The following is a 17,533-nucleotide window of genomic DNA, read 5'->3' on the forward strand; positions in this document are numbered from 1 at the left end:
CACGGCAAGAATAGCGGGCTCCAGGTCTGACTCTAAACCAGTCACAAGTGGTGTGCTACAAGGCTCGGTCCTGGGACCCCTACTGTTCGGCATATACCTCACAGAAGTACAGGCAAGTACAGGAGGACTATGGCTAACCAAGTTCATCAATGACTGCAAACTGGGAGCCATAATTGACTCTCCGGCTGACATGGACATCCTCCAAAAGGGCCTTACTGAGATGGACACCTGGTGTCAAAGTCATGGCTTCAAGCTAAATGCCAATAAATGCATAGTCATCCCATTTGGGAAAAACAAAACACCCACAAATTACCACATAGGTAGCAGCCCCCTTAATACAGAAGAGGTAATAAGAGATCTGGGGACCCAGGCAGATAGTAATTTCTCCTTTGACAATCATATTGCCAAAGTAGTTAGGAAATCCTTCTATGTGGCCCATCTAATTACTAAAGGGTTAGCATCTAGAAATAAAGAGGTTATAGTGCCCCTCTACTCATTACTCATCAGACCCATCATAGAGTACAATGCCCCATTTGGGATGTATCTCACAAGACACTTTCAACAGCTGGAGAGACCACAAAAGTACCTCACCAAGAGGATTATTAGCTTCAAATATATGTCCTATGCAGCCCGACTGAAAAAACTCCGGCTGTATTCAGTGGCATATTGCTTACTCAGAGGTGGTCTCTGCCCGACTTACAAAGCCATGTCCAACTCAGAATTGATAGACATGCTCCACCTAAAGAAATCCAAGTCACTGTGAGCCACACGCTCTAGTCAGCTAAACCTCACCACAACAATAAATAGAACATGCTGGAGGGATAGATTACTGTCACAGAGACTCCCCATGCTTTGCAACAAAATTCCAAACTACATTAGGCAAAGTCCCTCACTAACACTCTTCAAGAGAAACCTTGGCGAGTGGATGGATAACAGAAAATACACCCCTGGGATCACTTCATTGGCTCTGCTTGACAGGGGATCAGTTATTTAATCAATGGGGCGGCAAAAGCCGACACACTCTGGCTAGGCTTATAAATGCCCTACCTACCTATGAACCTATGAACCTAAGATAGCGACATCCACTCTAACCAAAATGGTGGGGGCCTCAGCTCCCCTCCAGATACTATCATCTGTGCTTTGGCCACATGTGTTCAGATGGGTATCCACATTAGCTGCATCCAGTTTGTCAGTCTGGTAGGACACGGTAGAAGTTATCAGTATGATAGCTTCCAAAAGGGCATATTGAAAATCTATCAGATGAACAGGAATGTGGTCAGGCGGCTGTGAAAACATCTTTCCAGAATCATCAGACTCAGTCATAATAGGGACACTTCCTTCACTTATTTCTTATTTTGTTAGTGAGGATGTCAAAGGCTGTGGAAGACCTCGTAGATGCCATTGCGGGCTGGGTGAAAGTCATAAGTCTATAATTATCTAAGTAGTGTTACAATAAATGTTGCTACTTTAAACTGTGTTGGAAGTGAAGACCTGGCAGACTACACAATCCTGGATGTTGTGGTCAGGCCTCAAGAAAGAAAACGCAATGTCTATTGTAACCTTTGTAAGGAATCTGTCTGCCAAAGATGCACCTTCCTCTTTGTAGCCCTGTCATATAGTCAACATAAACGAAGTCTCAGACAGTATCAATACAGTGAAGGCAGCTTAATAATACTGAAGGAGAGAAGTAATGTTCTCCAGTAGGGCGCTTATTGAGTTCTTCAAATCTGAAGTAGGTAAATTATGCCAAGAAGGTAGTCCTCCAAGCAAGTCATATGTAATAGACAACAGCAAGAACAATCTAGATGGTGTAGACAGGCACCTGTTTTATAAAGCCTGATATCCCAGGGGGTGGACACCTGCTATACAGTGGTAAAAGAGTTTTTAGCTTTAGATGTTGGGACATATGTATGGGGACTCTCTAGTCTCTTCTAACAGAAGTCTTAGTACTAAAAAACACTACATCAGTGATCTAAACAAAGGACACTTACAATCAGCTTGGACATACACGATTTTAGTTCAACTACAAATTATGAAGCTACAATGATTCATATAAATATACATCTGAAAACAGTATAAAAGCATCTAGCAGGTAAATCACAGTTTTAATAAAGGAATCTTGTAGTCCAAATTTTTTCCCCAAAGTTCTGATGGTCTAATAAACATCACCGTACCATTTTGCTAGCAATTTTAATATAAAAGAAAAACAAAATGAAAACAAGTACATTTGATTTACTTTAGGTAGAAAATTCCAATAATTTATGTAATTAAATATGTTTGATTCATTTCACTTCAACACATATATAATTGGCATCAACATTTAAAAGTTAGTAGAGCTAAGGTTTTGGAACTTACTAACAGGATGCATGTGTGTGTTGAAGATCTGTTGATGTGCTGGATAAAACATTATATGAGTAATTTTCTGTTGAGAATGTGGTTATACCAAAGATTTACGGGCTGCCCAAGGTACATAAAAACCGGACAAATCCGCCCATGTGGCCAGTAGTTTCTGGTAGAGGATGGGCCACAGAGCCCATGTCTATTTATGTAGAAAAACAGCTTTGTCCTGTAGTTGATGGTGTAAGGAGTATACTTAGAGATACTAAGGATTTTCTTTGCAAGCTTTACGATTGGTCTGCTATGGATTACAATGAGTGTGTTTTACTTGTGGCCATGGATGTGACCTCTCTTTTCACATGCATCCCTAATGATGCTGGCATTGATAATGTCGGGCTGTTTCTTTGATTAAACATGCATCCCTAATGATGCTGGCATTGAGAATGTCAGGCTGTTTCTTTGATTAAACATGCATCCCTAATGATGCTGGCATTGAGAATGTCAGGCTGTTTCTTTGATTAAACATGTATCCCTAATGATGCTGGCATTGAGAATGTCAGGCTGTTTCTTGGTGGACATTCCAGTTTCGATAATGATAAGATTTATTTGATTTGCAGTCTCTTAGAGGTTATATTGGGACACAATGTTTTTGTATTTGAAGACACATTTTACTTACAACATACAGGGGTAGCCATGGGCACGGTTTGTGCCAACAGTTATGCCAACATAGTTTTGGCTGAATGGGAATCACAATTCGTGTTCTCTGACGTTAAACAGTTTCCTCAGGTCCATCCTCTACTATGGTCGCTATGTGGATACTTTGTTTTTTGTATGGGGCGATACACCCGAGACATTGAACCAATTCGTGCAATACTTAAATGGCACTATGAGTTTTCTTTGTTTTACATATGAATGGTCGAGTGAATATATACCTTTTTTAGATATAATGATTTGTAAAACTTTGGGAGGGCTGCATACCAAACAGTATGTGAAGCCCTGCAAGACCAACAGTATTGTGCATGCTTGCAGTATGCACCCTAAAACATGTTAAGCGGTATGTCCTGAGGGGTCAGTTCTTTAGAACAGCTAGGTTGCACACAAAGGATAGTGACATGCATGAGTCTTTCAGTGATCTGACCACCAGCTTTTTGAACACAGGCTACAGTGATTCTGAGATTATGATTGCTCAGAATGACACTATTTTGTTGAGAGACACTCGCACCAGACCATTCTTTAAAGATTGGACAGGACACACCACCTCCCCCAATTTTCCATCTACTGAACCCATAGGTATGTGCCTCACGTACTCCAATGATGCCAGTTTTATCTGCAATATCATTAAGAAACACTGGAAGATACTTTTCTCTGATGAGAAATGTAAGGGATTGATGGGTACTTCCCCTTCTTTTTGCTTTAAGAATCGCCCCTCCATAAAGAAGATGCTGTGTTACAAACCCCTGACAAGTTCTGGCAGTAACACTAGGATAAGTAAGGTAGGCACTTATCTCTGCCATCACTGCAATGTCTGCAGGTTTATCAATACTGATGATCAGTTTATACATCCAGACACAGGACGTGCCTATAATATTAAACTTTATGCTGATTGTGGCAGTTCCAATTTGGTGTACTGTGCCTCTTGTGAGATTTGTCAGTCCTTCTACATCGGTAAAACAAACCGGTGTTTGAGGAACCGTGTTAGGGAACATAATTACAGCATCAGTAAAGGTAATGAGATCAATGCGCTTTTCAAATATGTGAGCGATGCAGCAAGTAACCGCTGGTTTAACTTCATGGTTCTGGAGACATATGTATCTGGACTCAGAGGAGGTGACGTTAGGACTCGGACTGAATGTATTGAAATCAAATGGATGCATATTTTGCAAGCAACAAATGGAAAAGGATTGAATGATTTTATTCCAATTAAACCAATACTCAGGTCACGTGACCTCAGGCACTAATATAAAAACTGATGCCGTTTTGTGTTTTCAGTTGGATCTGAAGAAGTACATGAATGGTACGAACGTGCCTATCCTGTTTTTATTTTTGTTCTTATTTGCTCAGTGTGTTTTATTAAAATAGTTTTTGGTTTTACGCTCCTCTGCCTACCAGTTTTTGTTTTATTCAATTTCAACATTTAAAATATGTAAGCTAATGAAAATGCATGTCTAATAGTGAAATAAAATGATACTGCTGACTGAAACTGCAAAACGACAACAGATGAAAAAGAAAGTTATGTGGCTATCATAATGATTCTAGGTTGTCTGTCTCCGTTGGTTCAACTTATGAGCAGATCCAACTCGGATCCAACACTGGCCAAATTCTTCAGACTTCGAACTCACCACACTCTGCCTTCCTTACCCACAACTCCCTGCTCCCCACCCTAATCCTCAGATTGAGTTTGTACTATGGTAACCACTTTCAACATTCACTAAAAACTCCCCTAACCAAGGAGGACTCAGGACTCAAAAAATAAGGGACAGACAACCTCCATTTTCTGGTCATCACAGAAGGGAAAGTTTGCCATACCAACCAAAGGTGGGGGGCAGGGGGGTACAGGTTGAACCAGACGGAGACATACAACATGGATACATTATTATGGTAAGTACATAACTTTTGTATCCGATGTTTTCTGCTCTGTCCGGCTTCAGCCTGTGGGACAGAGTCCCCAGCCATGAAAAATTCCTCAGGAGTAACTAAGAAACGATATTCCATAACAGAGTAAGCCAAAGGAAGCCTTTGATCTAGATTAAATATCCAGCTTATAATGTGATAAAAAAGTGTGGTGGCCCGTTCAAGTAGCAGCTGCACAAACTTCATCCAATAATACTCTAGAAGAGAAAGCTGTAGAAGTAGCCATAACCCTTAAAGAATGACCTTAGACTTCTGCAGAAGGGCCTTGCCCTTAAAAGAATATGCAAACAATATGCAATCTTATAGCCACTTGGATAAGGTCACTTTAGACACAGGTGAGTGCAGCCTGGATTTGGAGTAGCAGACAAAGTGACTTGATTTTCTAAAAGCTTTGGTCTGGTCCAAATAAAATCTCATAAAATCTCATTTACCTGTGCTTGTTCAAGCAATGAAAAGGTATTTGTCTTTGTTTGAAACTGGGAAAAAGGAGAAGATGAATAGAACTGTCAAAGCTCTTCTCAGATTCTCGGAAGCTACCTTTGGCAAAAAGGAAGGGTTTGTACAAAGGGAAACCCTGTCTTTATGAAACACCAGATAGGGAGAATCAAGAGCTTGTAATGCTGAAAGCCTCCTCACTGAAGTAACAGCAGAAAACGTCTTCCAAAACTCAAATGGAGGGCTTGTAATAACCTGCAAAACAAAAGACAAATCCCAGGGAGGAACCAGATCCTGAACTGAGGGACAGAGCAAAAAGGTACCTTTGAGGAATACATTGGAAATCTTGAGGGAAGCCAGAGGAACCTTATTACTGCCAACATGGAAATTAGAAGAATTTAAGGAGAAATTAGCCTAAAAACTTTTCCAAAGCTAAATACAGCCTTTTACGAGATGGCATTAATATCTTCAAAGCTCCTGTCCCCACTGACGTCAAGGGCACCTATACTGGGATATACATCAATGCATTGTATAAACATCTACACAATTACATTGACTCAGCCATTCCTGACAGGACCAAAGCAAGTTCCTCAAGAAAAAAACAAGCCTGCCTGGTGGACATCCACCATAAACAAGTTATATAATAAGTGGAAGAAATTGCTGTCTAAGAACAAGAAAAAACAATCTCAGAACTGGAAGCATACCCTTATCAGCTTCAACAAGCAAATAAGACATCTTGTAAAGTCCTATAAAGCTAACTATGAATCTAGATTAGCATCCCTAGCTAAGGATAACCATAAGGCACTCTTTATCTACATCTGAAACCTTAAAGGAAAAGCCCAGGTTTCTGCTGAACTGGTAGTGAATGGTAACACATATACTGAACCTGCAGAAATAGCCGACCTGCTACCAGACAGGTTCAGTGAAAACTTATTCCCCTTGTTCCCATCACATATACCCCAAAACATTCCTATCACCTGCTCTCTTCCTAGTATATCTAAAGAGCAGGTCTTAACCACTCGCTCCAAGGCCAAAAACGCAGCTTTTATGGGACCTGATAACATCCCAGGTTGCATTCTCAATGGTTTAAAACAGGAGTTAACAACACCATTGGGTACTCTTTTCAACCACAGCCTAAGTGCTGGTTTTGTCCCTCCTGAATGGAAAACACCTACCATCAACCCCTTGCACAAGGAGGTTTCATCCACCGACCCTGGGAACTATAGACTCATTAGCCTAACCAACCTTATCTGCAAGGCCATGGAGAGAATAATCATGGACCTGGTCTACAAGGACATAGGAGACCTTCAAACACTTGACCTGACCCAGTTTGGCTTTGTTAAAGAGAGATCCTGTCTGTTGAACATGGGGGACTTCTTTCAGACCATCACCAAAGCCCTGGATGAAAGCAAATCTGTGAATATGGCCTACGTAGGCTTGGCCAAGGCCTTTGACACAATCCCCCACTCAGGCATCATTGAAAGACTCACCCAGCTGGGGGTCAACCCATCTATTTTCAGGGGGGTTGCAAATTGGCTCATCAACAGTACACATACAGTCAAAATAGGCTACTCCAACTCCACCAGCAGAACTGTTATCAGTGGTTTTCCACTGGGATCAGTACTGGGGCCCCTATTGCTTGGGATCTACTTCTCAGAAGTACAGGCAAAAACAAAGGGGCTGTGGCTGACAAAGTTTGCTGATGATTGTAAACAGGGAGCAGTCACCGAGTCCCCAACATTTGACAAGAAGGACTTACTCAAGCCAGTGACTGGTGCCAAAGTCATGGTCTTAAACTCAATGCAAAAAAATGCATTATTGCCCCCATTGGCAAAGGCAATGTCCTTGCAGATCACCATAGTAATAACAACACCCTAAGTTCTAAATCAGTGGTGAGAGATTTGGGCACACAGGTTGACAGCAACCTTACTTTTGGTCAACATGTTTCCACAGTGGTAAGGAAGGCCTTCTATGTTGTTCAGCTCATAGGGAAGGGCATAGCTTCCAGAACAAAAAAGGTTATAAACCCCACTGTACTTTTCCCTTATCAAGCCAATAATAGAGTACAATGCTCCCTTTGGTATGTACCTAAACAGGCACTTGCAGCAACTAGAGAGACCTCAAAGGTTCCTCACAAAGAAAATTCAGGGTCTTCAGCACGTCTTACATCGACAGACTGAAATCACCGTCACTATACTCTGTATCATATAGACTACTCAGAGATGACCTGTGCCTTGTATACAGAGCAACCTCTGATCCTGTCTTAATGGAAATGCTGCACATTCATAAGTCAAATGGTACACAATTCACTCACTCTAGGGACCTTAACCTAGCATGTGACATCAACAAGACTTGCTGGAGAAACAGATACTTCTCCCAGAGGTTGTTTATCCTCTGGAATAAACTTCCAATACAGGTTAAACAGAGACCCTCATTAACTCTTTTTAAGTGTAACTTGGACGACTGGGTGGGGAACTGCAAATTTATCTCAGAGGTTTCACCTGTGGCCCTCTTGGATAGGGGCAGTCGGTGCTGATTTAGATTTGCTTATAACATCAACCATATCTCTAGACCCTAAAGGGTTCAAGGGTTGAACTTGGCTAGGGTTGTAAGGGCCCTATGGCTTTTAACGTAGTAACTTTCTATGACCCTATGAACCTATGAAGAAATGGCTACCAACTGCACTTTAATTGTAGAAAAACTGGAACATGACTGGAACAACTCAGCAAGAAAATCCAAAATGGATTCTAAGGGAACAGAAATAGGGTCTAATCCCCAAGATTCTGTCCACAGTACAAACTGTCTCCATTTACTGGAATACACTTTTCTAGTAGACTGTTTCTGAGATAAAGACAAGATGTGAACAACAGCCTGAGAAAGCTTGGAATTTATGGCATTCAAGGGAACTGGAGAAGCCATGCAGTTAACTTGAGGGACTGAAGGTTGGGGGACCAAGACCCATTGGATAAGTAATGATCCAGTATCCAAGGGGGTACATCAGAAGAGGCCAAAGGAAGGGAAACCACACCTGAAGAGGCCAAAAGGGGGGGTTATGAGGATCACAGAAGCCCTGCAGCAGGCTGCCTTCTGAAGAAACTTTACCATCAAAGGAACTGGGGGATAAGCATAAAGAAGCCTCGGGAGTCAAGCAAACACCAGAGTGTCCCTGGATGACTGTCCCAGAGGGGGGAGCTAAGGTATAATAGCTGCTGCACTTGGTGCTGGATGGGGAGGCAAATAGGCTGCAACACACAGTGCTCCAACACTGAAAAATCTGTGCTGCAACCCTCAGATTTAAGGACCACTCGTGAGGAAGCAGAATGTTCCTGCTTGGCTAGCAAACAGAATGCTGAATTTCCTTGGGATGCGCATTGCCACCAGAAATCGATGAGATAAAAATCACCCATTGCCCAATCCTCATGGCTTCTCAACAAAGAAGACACCATTGTGTTCCCTCCTGCTTGTTGAGATACCAGACAACTGACATATTGTCCATCTATACTGAAATCACTCCTCTATGAAGGGTTTCCCAAAAGACCTACAATGCAAGGAGGGCTGCCATCATCTCCAGAACACTGATGTGAATGTGGGTCTCAGCAGAAGACCAGGACCATTTTGAAATGGCCCCCAACCCAGGAGGGAGGGCTCCGTGGTGACTGCGACCAAGGGAAACAAATCTGATCGTGACACACCTTCATCAGCCATATGGAAAAATCCATGGGATGCAACAGGAAAGTCTACTGTATGGTCAGAGTCCATTGCAGAGCCCTCATATGATATCAGGCTAAAGGAACCAACCCTATGGATGCACTTCGTAAGCTGGAGGCTTCAAGGTTGCAAGGAGTGACAAGGACTGAGAACAACGGCCGATCACTCTGGAACTCAGAAGCCTGGCAATTTGATTGACTGTATTCAAGCAACAACCTATGTACTCTAAAACCTGAATGGGCTGAAGACTCAACTTGGGGAAACTGACCGTAATACATGAGTGGTCGAATAATTGGAGTGAGGTATCCCTGATTGTAATCAATGATGCTCATGCACTTGTGGGGGCAGTAATGAGTCAATTGTCCAAGTATGGAAAGACCTGAAATCCCTGTAGCCATTGCAGGCTGCAATCACTGCAATGCATTTGACAAACACCCGGAGGGGTGTGGTGAGACCACACAACAGGGCCCTGAACTAATAATGGTTGGCCACAGCTGGAAGTGCAGAAACCTTCTGGAGTGCCTGTCTATCTTGCTATGATGAAAGGCATCCTTGAGGTCTATCCAGTACATCCAATCTTCCTTCCTCAGAAGAGGTATGTTGGACTGCACCATGACCATCCAGAACTTGTTTTTTCTCACAGACTGATTCAGCCTACTTAAATCCAAAACTTGTCTGGGGTCCATGCTCTTTTTGGTACTAAAACGAATCTTGAATAGACTCTGGATCCTTGCTGGTCTGGTGGAATCTCTTGTATGACTTGGTTTGTGATCAGTTTGTGAATCTCTAAAGCTGCATGAAGTCTCTGACAGAGTGGAATGTCTGGGAGATGCTTTTAACAAAGATTTGGAACCCCTGAAAAGGGAATGTAGTAACCTCTGGATATGACTCAACACCCATGCGTCCAAACTGATGGCCTGCTAAGCTTTTGAATGAAGAGCCAAACAACTCCTGACTGTCTCCAGAGTAAGACACTCAGGCAACCCTTCAGGGTCACTGAAAGGGCCCACCAGAGAATGACGCATGGAAACCCTGATTTTGCAGACCGCCCCTGCCCCACAAGCTGCATCCATTATGATTCCCCACATCCTCAAGAGGAACCCTCCAAAGGAGTAGCCCAAAAAGACTGCTGTGACTTTACAAAAAAGAGGCACTTACCCCCCCTTCTGATTTCTTGAAAAGGACCATTGAGGTGTGGCAAGGCACACTCCAGTGACGAGTATCATCTTCCTGTCTTACTAGCTCCTTGTTAGAGTATCTTTTAACTTTTTCCCCAAATAAGGAAGACCCATCAGGCAGGGGACTGATGAAGGATGTTGTCAAACAATTCACAAAGTTGCAAAAATGCATCTAAGCATGGCATTGCATGACAATGCCTGAGCCAGTCACTTGGATTGCTCCATTAGCTGCATTTGAAATGAACCTTATGGAAATTTTGGCGATGGAAAGCAGGATAGAAAACTGGGCTTTCAACATCTTCTGAGTATCCAGAGAGTGCTGCATCATGACATTCCTTGACACTCCAGACACAAGGTCATGTTGAAGTCTTGTCAAGTGTGATAAATAATTAAGTGCTTTCAGCACAAAAGTTGTTCAGGCCTAGGAGTGCTTCCTTAATTGATCCAAAGCCCAAGACTCCCTCTTCAGGGGGAACTGACCGATGAGCTATCCTCAGAAATCTCCTTTTTTTCAGCCTCCACCACAATAGCATCGATGGCTGGACCCTTACTCTAATGTTACTGGACCTTGGGGGAGCAAGAATCTTATCTGGCTTCTTGAGGATAGGGTCTACTGTGTTGGGTTCTAGTTATACTCTGCAGAACACTAGGTCTTTGAGGACATCCAGTGGGGGAGCCACCCAAGGTACGGATGGGCCCACACCTCCAAAAATACTGACTTCGCTCTGGAGAGGGCTTCGGTGTTCCAATCTCTGCACTGGTGAAGCAGCTACAATAACTGTCAAAAAGGCATCATCCCCTGCAGAGAATTAGGGAACGTCTCTCCTTCCTAGAGGTCAGGATCCTCAGTGAGAGATTCCTCTGGGGAGTTGAGATGTTTCCTCTTAAACCTCCTCTTCCCTGAAACCTCCTGTTCCAATGAAGCCGGGGGGGGGGGTGGAAGCCCAAGTTAGGGGGCAGGATAGAGACCCATCGATGCAGGCTGTCCAGAAGAAGACTGATGACTAGTGATAGGCCCAAATTTGAAATGAGAAGAGACACCAGCTGGAGAAATCTGACCATTCTCCTGAGAGGAGAACATCCCCTCTACAACATCAAAGGCCAAGGCAGAAGCCGTCATCTTGGAGCCAAGGGTCCCAGCACTTGAAGGTACCAGAAATAACCCTGATCCACAGGGAGCCACGCCTAACCGTGACATTGACATTGGAGCCAAGCTGTCCAAAGCTGAAACTCCGAGCTGAAGAGATGAACCCGAAGAAGGGATCGTCTACCCTGACCCAGAAACTCCCGTCTCAGCAATGCAGCTCCAAGGTCCCAATGGCCTCGAACGTAGTAGGAGTTGATGCAAACAAGGAAAGAATTGGAACCAAAGACAGCCAAGCAGTTGGATATGACCTGGAGGGTTGGAACAGAGCCAGGCCCAAAAACCTTAGATCCAAAAAGGTTGAGGGAAGTAGCCATGAGTTGGATCCAAAGGTCCTGGGACCAGACCTAGACCCGAAGGAATAAGACCTAATTGCATCTGTGTTGGCAAAAGGATCTTATCAGCTGTTCCAAGTCAGAAGCTTTAATGCTATCCACCGACCTCAACGACTAGAGATAAGACGGCACCGAAAGGGCTTGGAGGGTCATTCGAAGAGAATGTACCCATCTCCAAGATCCAAGTCAGACAGGCTCAGAACTGGGGCAGGGGAAGGAGATGACTCCGGTCCGGTGACAGCTCCAGTGGAGTGGAAGGCAAGAATTGGGAAGCTGTCCTATCAGAAGGAGCCCCTTTAAGCAGAAAGGGACAAGGAAGAAGGCTTGGGACTTGAGCTGGAGCCTTGCTGGTTGTTGGTACCAATGGAGATTGGCTCCAAGGTGTTGGACTGACGTCGGCACCAAGGCAGCTGGGGGACACAAGAGTCGTAGGATATTTGGGTCTGGCGAGCCCAAGGAAGAAGGACCGGGAACAGAAGAAGAACAGTGTCTTGTCCAACTTGCTGTACAAGACTTGGAGTCCCATGGACCGTGCTTCTCAGGCACGACCTTCAGAACTGCTAGTTTCTTTACATAAGCACAGTGCTTATCTTTTGATTTACATAAGCTTCACCCAATAAAGATTTGTTATTTGCTATTAAGAAGTGAAGCTATTTTTAATCACAACAAGATTTGTTCCTCACAATTAGATTTTTTACTATTGTTTAAGCATTTAATTTACAAATAATTACTACTGCATGGTGTTTTAGCTTAGCTCGAATAGCTCAAAAGGCTATTCTTTCATATTTTTTTCTAGTTTCTTTATATAAGCACAATGCTTATCTGCTGATGTATATAAGTTTCACCTAATAAAGATTTGTTATTTTGCTACTAAGAAGTGAAGCTATTTTTAATCACAATATTTATATTTATATTTAATGTTTTGGTACGAAGAACGTGAATCTGTTTTTATTCACAAAAGTGAAGAAATTTTCATCACAACAAGATATTTTACTAATGTTTGGTGTTTCATTTACAAATATTTCTTACTACTGTTTGGTGTTTTAGCTTAGCTTGAATAGCTCAAACTGCTATTCTTTCATATTTTTTCTAGTTGTTTTACCCTGAATAGTTGGACCCTGTCCAGTATCTGATGGTTTAGGCTAACTAAACATCAAGGTGCTCACAGTGCTTCATTTCTGACCATCAGAACTGAGGAAGAAACAGAAGATGGAGAAAAAGAAAGGCCTCAGGGAAGAAGTCCCTTGAGGATCAACTTGGCCTGATGTTCGTAGATTGCTCTGGACCTGAAACCTTAACAGATGGCACACCCAGAGCCTAGGTGCAATGTTGCCAGGCAATTAAAATATTTAGCATGTGCGTCTTGCGAAAGCAACTTCTTCCCACAGGCCACGGACTTCTTAAACCTCTTGTCAAAATGAAACAAAGCCGAAAAAAGACACAGACAAAAACTACTGAGTGCTATTCATACAGAAAAAAAAGACTAGGCAGGAAGCTTAAGAGTGAAAACACAGTACACAAACCTACCTACCTACCTATGCATTTACTGCACACAGTCCTAACTAGACTAACACTAAAAAACAAGGCAACAGCAGCAGAAATCAATCACCAAAACACTACACCAAGTTACCATAAAGGATACACCAAGCAGAGCCAATATCGATCTACTGACAGGAATGGTGGCAAACTAGATCTGAGGATTAGGGTGAGGAGCAGGGAGTTGTGGGTAAGGGAGGTGGAGGCTTTGAAGTTCAGATCCAAAGGCCTACAAGTTGTAGCCAGATAGAGCAGACAATATTGGTCAGCTATTTCACACAGAACTTGTTTTGTACATACTAAGAAACAAGTTAATTCTGGTACCTCAACCTTTGTGAACCTTCAGGGAAGTGTAATAATGTAAGTCTTCTGTAAAGAGTTTAAGACATAGCCATTTTCACACAAATACTATGTATTCATCATATTCCAATTAGACACCAAGTACAATAATACACATTTCTACTGGAATATATGCAATTATGTGGTACCTGGGTTTGATATATCCTGTTAAGTGGAAGTCAGACCACTGTTTGAAATCCACATTTCCTTTGACACGTAGGTTAGTGGCAGCAGAAGCATTTAAAGCAAGTTTGACTGGAAGGCCAGATATTGTAGGAAGCATGAGTTCTTCTGTGGCTAGGCTAAACCTTTTATTATACTGAACCTCTTGACCCTGTAAGGGAAACAAGAAAGAAAGAGTGTAAGTGGTTCTTGTCTAAGAGGAACTTCATAACCTCTCATCACTGTAATTCACTGACATGCTTGGCCACTGAAAATTCACAAGAAATAAATGGTTCTGTATGCAGGAGACATGCCACCTTTTCTTGTTCATAAATAATTATAATCAATGAGCAGATAAACATGGAATAATGTAGTTTGATTCACAAACAGAACCACTCAGGTAAAAAGCTGATGATAAATAATAAAATCTGGAAACAAACTTGAAGGAGCATAGTTTAATTTACAGCTAGAGCAAGTCATCAGCAAAACTAATAGCAAGAATAAGAAAAGCCCAAAACATCACAATTCAGAATGTTACGTTCAACGTTGGCTCAGACCTTCACTGGGGAGTATAGAAGCACATGCGGATCAGAGGTACACACAGCGTAAAGGGTTTGTGAATTACTCATGTCACTCACTTCCTGATTCTGGCTTGTGGATTCATTTGATTGGTCCATCAGAGGCTCATGCAGGTGCACTTGTCTAATCAGAACAATTCAGTACAAACTCTGGGAGAGGTAGTCTTCCACAACAAGATGTCAGGATCTGAGTCAATTCAGTGCCAGTTACAACAAAGCACTGCAGGATCACTGACTCTGTTTGTGGGGCATTTCTACAGTAAAACAATGATTATTCTTATAAGGACTTTTATTGGTCAGATTTATAGAAACTACAAGGCAAGTAAGTTGAGAGACCATTTCCACCTTGCTTCCACCCACCATCATGATGTACCTCCTGCCTCTAGAAGTCCAAAGCAGGTTGGGCCAGGTATGAATCTGGAGATCCCATGTTTGTGTATTTGTGTAGGAGAATTCTTGTGGGGGGTACTTGTGCCAGTGCTTTGCCTGTGCCAGCAGAGGTGATTAATACAGGGAAATATTGATCAGCACTAATGGTAACACCACACGGTTTGGAAATATGCAGATTAATGACAACAAGGTCTTTCCTCACTGTCCCTAACATGTCTCTGAATTGCATTTTTTGCTATCGCTGATACAACCCCTTTTGGCAGCAGCTCTTAGCACCTGCAGTGAGGTTATTTGTGAAAGCCAGAATTTGTAACCCCATATGATCATATTTCACTGGTAGAATACTTTGTGTGGATCATTGCAGAGATCCATTTTGGGACTCACATTGTTTAAACTGTTGCAGACTTCATAACCCTAGCTGTCAATATGCAAATTCGTTATAAAGATGATTCCAAAATATCAAGAATATGAAAAGAAGAAAATAAACTGTAATATGACAGTTAAACTTATGGTACGTCATTTGCTCAAACATATGAAACTTTTTTGCACTTAAACATCCGCAATAAATATTAGCCTTTAAAAATAATAGCAAATGCTGGTGAATAAGGTAAAAATGATCAAAATAACAAGATCACATGCAGGAAAAAAGGTTATGCTGAAATTATGTAGTCATATGTAGGGTTGAATTTGCTACTATGATTTGGAGTCCTTATAGTAAAGTGATAAGTATACAACAAAAAAGTGCAGAGGCTACTGATTAGATTAATAGATTAGTTGGTCAATATGACATACCAAAAGGATTAATTAAACTGAATATGTAATTTATGACAAAGTTCTCAAACGCTTATGTCTAGAATCAGTTTAAATGTTGGTACTACTGATTTAAAAACTTGACAGACTAAGAGAATTTGAACTAAATGCATTTTTTAAAGTAAGAGATGCCTTTAGCTGTAAAAACTGACATTCGTTACTTACTAAAACCCACCACTTTCTTCACTGAGTTTAGGAGAGGCAGAGAGCAACGATTTGAGCCAGAACCAGAGACACTTGACAGGTATGATCCATGGAAGGCAAGGAATGACATAATACTTTTCACACTTATGAGCAATGTATTGATACGAGCATAACTGCCTTAGAAACTGATAATACTGCAAAAAATGTAAACATTTTACAAAAAGATTAGTAAGTCATAAAAAAATAACACACGCCTGGTTATTTTATTGGGAGACTTGATGCATATGTGTCAGGAAACGACATAACACAATGATAAACATAACCCAACATAAGCTTGATGTTCTTGCTGCAACTGAAACTTGGCTTAAACCCACCATAGACATCTCTGAAGTTTACCTCCTGGCTATATCATCCAGAAAAAAAGGAAAGGTCATGGCATTGTTTTAATATTTCCCAGTACCTACCACATTTCCCCTCACAGCAAACCAACACCAGAATTCGGTTCAGCAGAGCATCTTATTTCTCTCCTCAAAATAAACAGTTATAAACAAACATGTATCACTGTCCTTTACATCCCTCCTGTGACAATACAGCTGTGCTGGAATATATCCTACATTGGTATGTATCACTGTCCTTTACATCCCTCCTGTGACAATACAGCTGTGCTGGGATATATCCTACATTGGTATGTATTACTGTCCTTTACATCCCTCCTGTGACAATACAGCTGTGCTGGGATATATCCTACATTTGTATGTATTACTGTCCTTTATATCCCTCATTGTGAGAATACAGCTGTGCTGGAATATATCCTACATTGGTATGTATTACTGTCCTTTACATCCCTCCTGGTGAGAATACAGCTGTGCTGGAATATATCCTACATTGGTATGTATGATTGTCCTTTACATCCCTCCTGGTGAGAATACAGCTGTGCTGGGATATATCCTACATTGGTATGTATTACTGTCCTTTATATCCCTCCTGGTGAGAATACAGCTGTGCTGGAATATATCCTACATTGGTATGTATTACTGTCCTTTACATCCCTCCTGGTGAGAATACAGCTGTGCTGGAATATATCCTACATTGGTATGTATTACTGTCCTTTACATCCCTCCTGTGACAATACAGCTGTGCTGGAATATATCCTACATTGGTATGTATTACTGTCCTTTACATCCCTCCTGTGACAATACAGCTGTGCTGGGATATATCCTACATTGGTATGTATCACTGTCCTTTACATCCCTCCTGTGACAATACAGCTGTACTGGAATATATACTACATTGGTATGTATCACTGTCCTTTACATCCCTCCTGGTGACAACACAGCTGTGCTGGGATATATCCTACATTGGTATGTATTACTGTCCTTTACATCCCTCCTGTGACAATACAGCTGTACTGGAATATATACTACATTGGTATGTATTACTGTCCTTTACATCCCTCCTGGTGAGAATACAGCTGTGCTGGGATATATCCTACATTGGTATGTATCACTGTCCTTTACATCCCTCCTGGTGACAACACAGCTGTGCTGGGATATATCCTACATTGGTATGTATTACTGTCCTTTACATCCCTCCTGTGACAATACAGCTGTACTGGAATATATACTACATTGGTATGTATTACTGTCCTTTACATCCCTCCTGGTGAGAATACAGCTGTGCTGGGATATATCCTACATTGGTATGTATTACTGTCCTTTACATCCCTCCTGGTGACAATGCAGCTGTGCTGGAATATATCCTACATTGGTATGTATTACTGTCCTTTACATCCCTCCTGCTGAGAAT

At 41.9% G+C, this 17,533-nt stretch overlaps 1 protein-coding gene across 1 annotated transcript in view; it reads right to left on the minus strand.

Moving 5' to 3' along the window:
* The window catches only part of LOC122816125, a gene marked incomplete in the record, with an annotated part of 1,432,330 nt that overhangs the window by 1,264,901 nt on the left and 149,896 nt on the right, over positions 1-17,533 (minus strand). The window contains 1 exon segment of the mRNA XM_044088884.1: positions 13,793-13,977. Within this exon segment, the coding sequence (XP_043944819.1) occupies positions 13,793-13,977 (185 nt within the window).

The sequence above is a fragment of the Protopterus annectens genome, chromosome 12.part0, assembly GCF_019279795.1.
Source record: "Protopterus annectens isolate FY-2018-M chromosome 12.part0, PAN1.0, whole genome shotgun sequence".
In the NCBI taxonomy this organism is placed as follows: domain Eukaryota; kingdom Metazoa; phylum Chordata; order Ceratodontiformes; family Protopteridae; genus Protopterus; species Protopterus annectens.